The sequence below is a fragment of the Pteropus vampyrus genome, unplaced genomic scaffold (assembly GCF_000151845.1).
Source record: "Pteropus vampyrus isolate Shadow unplaced genomic scaffold, Pvam_2.0 Scaffold22, whole genome shotgun sequence".
In the NCBI taxonomy this organism is placed as follows: domain Eukaryota; kingdom Metazoa; phylum Chordata; class Mammalia; order Chiroptera; family Pteropodidae; genus Pteropus; species Pteropus vampyrus.
The window spans coordinates 1,065,031-1,074,912 of record NW_011888803.1 but is presented as its reverse complement, the minus strand read 5'-3'; the positions used below and the strand labels follow the sequence as shown (position 1 = coordinate 1,074,912).

At 35.4% G+C, this 9,882-nt stretch overlaps 1 protein-coding gene across 3 annotated transcripts in view; it reads right to left on the bottom strand.

Moving 5' to 3' along the window:
- Positions 1 to 4,765: 4,765 nt before the first annotated feature.
- The window catches only part of ST6GALNAC3 (ST6 N-acetylgalactosaminide alpha-2,6-sialyltransferase 3), a 496,004-nt gene continuing 490,887 nt past the window's right edge, over positions 4,766 to 9,882 (bottom strand). For 2 of the 3 annotated variants that reach the window (XM_011355517.2, XM_023528021.1), the window contains exons 4-5: positions 8,784 to 8,891; positions 4,766 to 7,738 (exon numbers count right to left, since the gene is read on the bottom strand). In XM_011355517.2, the coding sequence (XP_011353819.1) occupies positions 7,552 to 7,738; positions 8,784 to 8,891 (295 nt within the window). In that variant the 3' untranslated portion in view covers positions 4,766 to 7,551. The remainder of the gene's footprint in view (positions 7,739 to 8,783; positions 8,892 to 9,882) is intronic. The other variant, XM_023528024.1, reaches the window with a different exon arrangement.

Here is a 9,882-nt window from a genome sequence, read left to right as displayed (position 1 = left end):
AAATAATGTCAAAAAAATAGAAAGAATTGGGAAGGGAAGAAAAACATTTGAAGCTGAAGAGAAATGCAGTATAAAAAATTATCTTTCTCCATAGGCATATATCCTGATATTTTTATGTCTTATTAGGACGTTTTTGCTTGAATGAGTTCATATGCAAATAGAAAAAGGAAACAGGGAGCAAGAGATATTTGTAACTTAAGATATGAGAACCAGCAGTTTCATTTTTTACTTTAAAAACTTATCACAGCCACTGCATAGACCTGATGACCATAGGAAAAGTTGAAAAGGAAATAGAAACACACACAAAAAATGAGTTGATTAGAGGTGAGGATGGATCTACCTTACTTTAAGCACAGATCATTGACATTAAAAGTCATGTTACTTCTATTATTGGTAGAATTAAGTCACTTACAAGTATTCCAGAGTACTAGTTTCTCTCTTTACTTCCTTGAGTAAGGGAAATCATACTTCTCTTCTTGGCATAATAGATTGAATAAAAATATTTTCTCCCTAGTTTATTTTGTTTGAGTTGTAGGTATTGACATTCACATAAAGGAAAATTTTCTGTGTTCTTAATAAGGATTATCAGCATAAGCAATTCATCAAAACAGTTGCACAAAACTGAGTGATTTTTAAAAGGCAATATGCTATTATGACTAAGAATATTATAATAGAGACTACTGCATGTTCATCAAACCCTGCTCCTTTCCCTCCCCCATCGACAACATTGCCAGCCTCACTACCAGGCCATATGACTGAACCTAGTGGGTGGAGTGATGCACACTGCTTTTGAATCTGTCCATAAAACCCTCCAACACAAGATCACCCATGCTGTTTCCACAATAGCAGGCCAAATAGAGAGGCCTCCAAGGAGAGCAAAACCACATGATAGGAGGAGCCTGCCTCTGAGTCACCTTTGGAAACAAGGTGGTTGGAGAGGAGCTTCTACATGAAACTCATGTTTTAGAGAGAAACAAACCTTAATCTGTTAAGCCACTGAATTGTGAAGTTGTTGGTTATACCTATTAGCCTACCCCAACTAAGTATGGAGTCTGGGTCAAATTGCTTGAGTTAAAAATCTCATCACATCGCTAGCTGTGCAACCTTGGGCAAACTGCTTAACCTCTCTGTGATTCAGTTTCCTTGTATGTAGAATGGTGATCGTAACATTATCTACCTCATAGAGTATGTGAGGGGATGGAACGAGGTATATAATCCTTTAATAAACCTGGCATACACATATGTTATTATTACTTTATTCCCAAATACTCTCATTTTAAGATCATATCCAAATAAGGGTCTTTTATAGAGTTTGGTAGAGTACTGTAAGCTGAATTGTAAAATGAGAAACTATCCAATTACAATGTTCAACTGAAAGAGTGCTGAGTTTTCTAGAAAGAAAATAAGGGAGAAAAGAATGACTAGAAGGAAGAAAGAAGAAAGGAGGAAAGAATGAAGACTCCTCTATTTTAAGCATGAACTTTGCTAACAGGTATGACACTGCAAGGCAGTAAATATCATTTGGTGTCAGATGGTTACTGTGGATCACATTCACTCTTGTTATTGTCTGCAGTAGTTTCCTAGACATCTTTTTGCCTTAGATATTGAGTATATTGAATTCTCCCACCCCAGCTGCTCCCTACCCCACCCCATCCTTGATCTTTTTTTTTCCTTCAATGACAAATACTCTCTGGTTTTATTTACATCTCCCCAGCTGTCTGGTAAAAGTGAACCAAACTAAAAGATACCAGTAGCCCTTTGACACTTAGTAAGCTTTATTCTAAGGCATGGTGCCTATAATTAAAGCAATATGATGCCAGGAAAAAACAAAACAAAACAAAACAACTCACCCAATGCACAACTGTGCATTTACAGTCTCTTCTATAAATAGATGAAAATTACAGGTTTTTAAAGTGAATGAGAGACTACAGCAAAATTATGTGAACTCAGAAAAATGAATGAAGCATAAAATATGCTGTATGTAATAGAAATGGGTATTTACTCAGTAGCAGTAACAACAAAGTTAAACATGAGGAAATTTGTACTTTGTAGGTTCGGTAACAAGGAACCATGAAATGCCCTGGTTTTGTTCCCTTTGGAGTTTCTTAGATGAAACTGCTCACTTTATAGGCAAATATGTGAATTTAGCAGTTGGCTATTTACTCACCAAGATATTTTTTACTTTTATGAAAGTGAGCTTCTATTTTTCTGGTCTCCAAAGCATAAATAAAGGAGACATATCTGTGGTGAAAGAGGAACTTTTCCTTCCATAAATAAATTGTGCCTATTCTAAAAAAGAAAAGAAAGCGTGGGGGGGATTTTTTAAAAAGGGAAATGAGGTTTTCTGCAATGTTACGATGCCCAAGGACAGTTCTGATTTGATGCCTTAGCAATTTACATGGAATTTTACTCTAGTGATTTCTCTAAGGTTCAGCAGAAACAATCAACAGAACAATATGCTCTCTCTGAGCCACAGTAACCATTTTGAGCCTAGTGCATATAGTTTCAAAATTTTCCTCTTCTAACAGCATCATATGAGTAGACTGTAAAGAAAAAAACCCTTTCAACCTTGCATGGTAATTGAGTCTTATGGGGCATCCGAGGCTTTGATTTACCTTCCAGAAGAGTGTCTCGGCCCATAGATCATGTGCAGTGCAGAAATGAGTGTGAAACCAAAGGGTAACTTCACCAACCAGTGCAGATGGATTATTTCACTAACCCAGGCAGCTGAATTGGGTAGAGGATGAAGATATTTAGGTTCTAGGGATAATTAAGCAGGGAGACCTGCCAGTTACACCAGGCAGTCTCTATACTCTGCAGTTCTGAGGAGTATCGATGGCTTCATCATCCTTAACAACAACAACAAAAAAATAAGAAACTCACTTTTACATTGTTTAAACTAGTCCTAGAATTTCATGATAACAGAATATGCCCTAATCTTAGCAACAAACATGGGTAATAGAAAATATAGACAAGTACTGGAATAGGTTTCTTCAATTAATGTGAATATTTCTACACTTCAGTGCGGGAATTCTCTGATCATGAGTAGTATCAACACTAAGTGGAACCCTTGGTTTCCAGAAATAAACTCTTTCAGTAAAATCACTAATGAAGTTTTCCAGCTACTAATCTATGCAGAAAAAAAAAAAAAAAAAAAGTAACAGAAAAGTACTAGAGAAAAAGACATGAGTCTCATAATGCCAGTACAGCCACGGGAAGTCACTTCACCTCTATAAATCTATGTCCTCAACTGCAAGATTCATGGGTTGGATTGTCTGGTTTAAAGCTCCTTGAAGCTCTAAAAGTCTAGACTGCTTACAAAGGCTGGTACTGGCTCCTTCAGAAATTAGGTCTATGTATGCTATTAAAATGATGAGGTCTTGCCTTTTAAAAATGCAGTTAAGGGAAAAGCATTTTTTTCCCCTCACAGCCCTGGGACTGTAAATCATTTGTTGTGCTAAGACATGCAAACAATTGGCACTGGAATCCATAGTTTGTTCTTTGCTTTTAATATGCTACATTAAACTCTAGATGGGTATGTTAAAAAAAAAAAGCCACCTGATTATATTTTCTTGCTTATTAAAATTAAACTAAGCTGATATTAATATTCAATTAACACCACCAGGTGAAGTACTCTAGTGTTATCTTTTTTCTAAGGAAATAATAATGAACGATTCTCTTCTGATGGCTTTTTACTTCTGAAAAGGTCAGCAAAGTCCCCAATTCAGACATTTGCTCCCATTTCAGCTGATTCACTGCAAATCCTCAAAGAGCAATCTACTTATATAATTTTTTTTCCCACAATGGTCACAGTTCTCTAGACATAAAATAAAAATCATGCAAATCTGAGTTTGCTTACGCTAAAGACAGGCTTATTTGAATAGGGAGACTGATGTTCATTCACTTTAGTGTGAGTGACTTGATGCAATGTTTCTCAGTGTGGCTTGAGCTGAGCTGCAATAGGCAGAGTCTACGATATAAATCGCTATACTTATCGGTCTGATTTGTGACAACTGTGGCATCTAATTGTGTTTTCAGTTCCAGATTTAGCAGCTTCTCTAGCTTTATTCTTCTGGCCAGCCATTGAATATGATTTTATGTACTCTTAGCAATTGGTACAGTTAATTTTAATTTTAATTTTTTTTTAAAAAAAATCTAGATTCAAAATGTAACCCAACAAATTTCAGATGAAGTCTAAAGTAGGTTTTCTGTGATTCATACACATCAGTGAAAAATATAGAATTGCATGAATGCCTTTACATACACACACAAATAGACTATGTACATATATATAAATATTCTTCCATGTTGGTTTTTCTTTGATAAGTTTGGTAACAGTGGAAAGCCATGTATCCTAAAAGATTTCTTATTCATATTACCATCATAACAATATAAATCATTCACTACTTATCACTAGGCTAACTTAGAAAGGATTCAAACATTTATTTTAAAACCCTTTTTAAATTTTATTAGTTTTTCTAGGATTCTGCAAAATTAAAAAGAATATTTATTATTTTTAGCTTGCATATTTTTATGCTGATTTAGCAAATTGTGTCCATTTTCTATAGTTCATTTGTCTAGAGCCTTGGATGGTATGGAAATATTTTTATTTTTGCAGATGTTAATTAACTTCTGGGATACATTCACAATAGCGATTAGTGAGTGTGGTTAAATTTTCTACTGTTTTGATGCTGGATGAAATCTTTTTCAGTTAACTAGAATATGTGGCATTGATCAGAAATTTGCATGTCAAAGTACTCTCTTGAATTTTTCCTTTACCATTCTCTTCCCTATCAGTAAATCTTAGATTTCTCCTCAACGTGGGAGAAATTAGATTTTGTATTTCCACTATAATTAGGAAGCTGAGGGTAAAGAACAGGAAATGGACGCAGAGAACATTAAGACTGCTGAGAAAAATAAGTCATGCAATTCTTTCAAAATGCTGATTACACTGGAAATCATCTAATTAGGTCTCCAAATTGGGAATAATGTGTTTTTTGTTTCCAAGTTTTAGGACAAAAAAAAAAAAAAAGAAAAAAGAAAAAAAAAAGACGAGACAACAACAATAAAAAGTGTAGAAGCTAGGGTTTAGTTAAGGAAAAAAGGCGTGGGAAGGGAGGAAAGGGAAGGGGAAGGAAGAGGAGGGAAAGCGAGGGGAGGGGAGGGGAGCAGAGGGGAAGGAAGACTTCTCTGGCCCCTCCAAAGAAAACACTGTCTATTCTACACACAATTACTGCCACAGAGTGAGGGACGGAGGACACTGCAAAAGTCTTCTTCATCAGAGAAAGTGTCAGTAAAGTCTGAGGCATGAGAACAAGAAAGTTTTCAAAAGTTTTTCATTAGTGTGATCTAAAACAAATAGAATTGACCCTCCATTTAGTTTACACAGAAAACTAAATAAATTATGTCATTCCCTGAAGCATTCTGATAATCAAGGGTTCTTTTTTATTTAAAAATGAAACTTTGTATCACAATGTGTATGTGGGAGGGACAGTTTGTATTAGAATTTTAACATTTGTATATGTTTATTTTTCTTGGAGTGGGCATTTCTATCTATCATTAGCTGGAAACAACACACATAAACTAAAAACCAGATAAGGAAACAACGAAAGAATAACAATAATAATTTCAACAATGGAACTGGCACTTGGCCATTTTTATGGATATGAGTACTGGGATATCCAAATGGCAGAAGAGAGCAGGAAAGAGGCTTTTGCCCAAAATAGCCCATTTTAATGATGACTAATGATGGGACTTAGCACTAGTAAAGACCTGCAAACTGCTCCTGAGGTGAAATGCATCATTACTTAGGGCTTCCAAACCATTCTGTAAATTAAGTGTAGCTTTTGTCTTTTGAATCATTTGCAAGGATGGTTTTGGTCTCTCAGCAAATCAACCCTCTAATATTTAATGAGCAGTAAATATATGAAGAACAGAGTCATTTCAAGACTGGGACAAAACAAAAAAACCCCACTGTATTTCTCTGCTTTCATTCCCTTCCATTATTCCTGCTTCCTCATCTTTCCTCCACCTAAATAGAAGCATTAAAAAACAAAAACATACCTGTGTTCTCAGTCTATGGCCAAGACCATCCCTGTGATACTTTTTGCATAATTCTGATATAATATATTGTATTTGGCACCGAAATTAATTGGTTACTAGTCTACATAAATGCTATTCTATACAAATATTAGCAAGGGGAAACAATATATCAGAGCAATCAACAACTTACAGATCATCTACTAAGGAGATGTCAGGATGTATAGGCAATAGACAAATGGGGTGGTCATGGGCATCGCATGGGGATAGCCTATGAGAAAGGGCTCTAAATGACACAGCACTTTGGACATTAAGGTCATTATTATTGTTGTTATGGTATAACAACTGATACACTGTGGGGAAAATGAACCCCAAGAAGGCAAAAGTTCTGTCAGATTTAGTATAAGGAATCATTTCCTCTCCATGTCTAACAGTTGGCACTTGGCAGTGATAATGTAATGTATGGAGAGGCCTATAAAATAGAAATTTGAATATACAAATATATATTATGAAGTATGGTAGGATACAAAATGATGTAAAAATATGCTTTGTTTTCCCTGTTTCATGAGTTTAAAAAGCATATAATTTTGTGTTGTTTGATTTTGAAGCAAAGTTAGTAAACCCTTTTAGTTATGTTGAAGGAATGTTTTCACAGTATATGTTTTTACAGTGTTGAAATATTACATTTTAAATGGGCTTCTGAAATATTTAGGACTCAACTAAAAATTAGTATAGATCATTCTAGTAACATGTTTAGGGTAGTAAGAATGGAGTGGTGAGAAAAGAAATTCATCAAGATTTGCTACTTGGCTCATTTTGAATTACGTGTTTGAGATAATCAAGTAAGCCTATGGGTAAATGTTCATGATATCTTCATTGTTAATTAAGAAATGACCTGAGGCTTTAGCTGTAGGAAGTAATGTAGGATGATGGTATGTCAAGAAGGGATTCCTTTCCTGCCCTCAGGCTAACTAGTAACCCTGGTAAGATACTTCTGTCAGGATAACTTTTCTTGGGTCAGTGTTTGACAATCAAACATTCTTCAAGGTGGTATGACTGCTGAATTTCAAGAGACCACAGAATCAATAACCTTGCTTCTGGAGGTCAAATCCAGAAGTTACTGTTCAAGAAGTTACTCACTGTTCAATAATTCTGGGAAGTTACTCACTGTTCAAGAATTCTGGGAAGTTACTCACTGTTCAAGAATTCTGGGCAGTTATCTTGTGGAATAATCTCCTCATTTCTTATGTCACTGCTGTCATGTTACTGGCCTTCACTGCAATTCCAGTTAAATTATAAAGTGCAATATGTAATGTTGAACCTTCAGAAAGAACATAATGAGCACAACCACCCTCCACGGAATCCCAAGTTCAAATTACTGGCAGAGTCATCATCCATATCTGAGAACATACAGAAACTTGATCATCACCATCATCATCATAGCATTATTAGCATCACAGTTGCAATATTATAATCACATCAAGTGGTGTGGCAAGATCAGGAAAATGAATATCAAGACAATGTCCAGTTTGGGTGTGTAAATATTATCCTGTGTTTCTTGGCCCATTTAGCAAATACTTTCTTTTCAGTGATAAACCTATGTCCTCCATATGGGGCATGTTCATGAAGAAAATATTCATCACACTCATCTCTTCCTTGTTCATAGTAATGATAGGGGACTCTTCTATACCCTTCTGTCCTAGAAAAGAAAAAAAAAAAGAGAGAAAGATTGAGATGAAGAATGAAGCATTCACTTACCAGAATCCATTATGTGCCCAGTAAATGCATTTACTTGCAAACCTATGCATGATTCTTGTCCATGAACTCAGTTAAAACTATTATGTATAAAAGCTTTTAGGAAGATGTACCAGGTCCTTAGTGCTTTAATAAATCAAAGAAAATTTATATGTCACACCAATTACAGTCAAACATATAGCTATCCTTTGAAGGAGGAAATAGTGTTATAATGAAAGCAAACTTTGGATAGCCTGATGCTCTTGCAGAGCTTGTAGAAGCTTCGTGATTTTTCAGATTAAGATTTTTGGTTCATCTGTGCTCCAATATGCTTATTGTTAGGGTAAAAATATTTGATCATGAAGATTGTAGCTTAATTACCATTTTTACAATATGATTAAAAAACTCTCTGAAATACATTGTGCCAACTATTGGTAGGGAAATACATTTCATAACCTTGATGAAGCATGGAAGGTTTGTTTTATTATCTAATTAGAAACTATTCCATCAGTAGGGATATATGTGGATAAAGATACGTATTTTAAATAAGGATCTGGCAGATTACTCACTTATTTCCAGAAATTCTTGTTAAGCTATCAGCTCCTCTGAGGCTCTAGGACATTTTGTCCTTCATGATCAAATGTAATCATTGAGTAGATAGCCATCTATCAAGCCATTAGAGCTGCAGAAATGACAAATTTCCTTTGCAAATTAAATAACCACTAAACTTGTTCTGTATTTCTAAGCCACAAGTCCCTGATATGCCACTGATTAAGGGAAAAGTGTTTCTTCTGACATTTGACATTAGACTGCGGTAAATATTTTTCTTCTTATCACCCCTAAAAGTCATAACTTGAGGCACTGACAATAAAATGTCATGTCAGCAAAGAACACCAGGAAATAATTGTTGCTTTATCTGTTTCTCAGATTTATGGTATTAAAATGAATTGTGATATTTTGACAAGATATCAGAATTGGAGATGCATAAAAATAATTTCCTGTGATCTTACTTGCAGTAGGTGTCATTTATCATCCCGTAGACGTGAATGCCATAACAGGCATCCATGGCTAGAATGAAGGTAAACCACCCAGTGCTGAGATAAGAGCCAGACTGGACTCTGTGGGAGGAACAAAAACCAACAAACAAAACAAAATAAAACAACACAAAACATACACAGAGCAACGATAAAGTGTGGTGAGAAACAAGCAACTTTTTATCAAACACATAGTACTTTTTATCAGGAAAAAGCATTAAGAAATTTGACAATCTGTCTAAGGTTCACACTTATTTTGAATTATCTCTGAATAATTTATAGGCATGCTCTCATTCTTACTACCTTAAGCCTAGAAGCTATGTTGTATGGTAGAGAAGCCATATGGCAAATATCTGAAGTCAAATAATCTTGCTCCCTTCAGGTGAAAAATAATTTATTTGATTTTCCGAATGACACAAATTAGTGCTCTATATCACATGACAGGTTTTCTAAAAGTTGCTTGGAGCTCTGATGGGAAATGAATGATAATAACGTTATCTGCTTTCTTGGACATGTCACTATCTCCAAGGCTTGTTGGGTTTCTAAGTGTCAATTCAATGCAGTGTAGGGGAATACTTTGCTCTATGAAAGCATCTGAAAAGTTTTCTTTTACTGTTTTCTGGGCATCATAAGGCTTTTCCTTTGTAAGCCCTATCTTACCAATCTCTTAAACACATCTTTATTGAAAATCTACTATGTACCCATCACTGTTGTAGATGCTGGGGATATAGCAGTTACCAAAACAACCAAAGATTTTGTCTTCACGGAGTCCAGAGGACTGGGTTTGGAGATGGCTATATTATAAAAGTTGGCCACAGAAGATATTCTAGATCATGCGAACAAAGATCTGAAGAAAAAGAGGGTGGGAGGAATGGGAGGAAGCCACATGGACCACATTGGGAAAGACAATCTCATGTGTGTAGTCAACACACACACACATAAGAATGGGCCTTGGGCCTGGAACTTCTTTATTAAATGATAAAGATTTCTCATAGCCTGTGCTGGACTTGTCACCTTGTGTGGGAATATCTTTCCCTGTTTCAGACTTAATGTGTACTTTGTTCTGTTTAAGTGT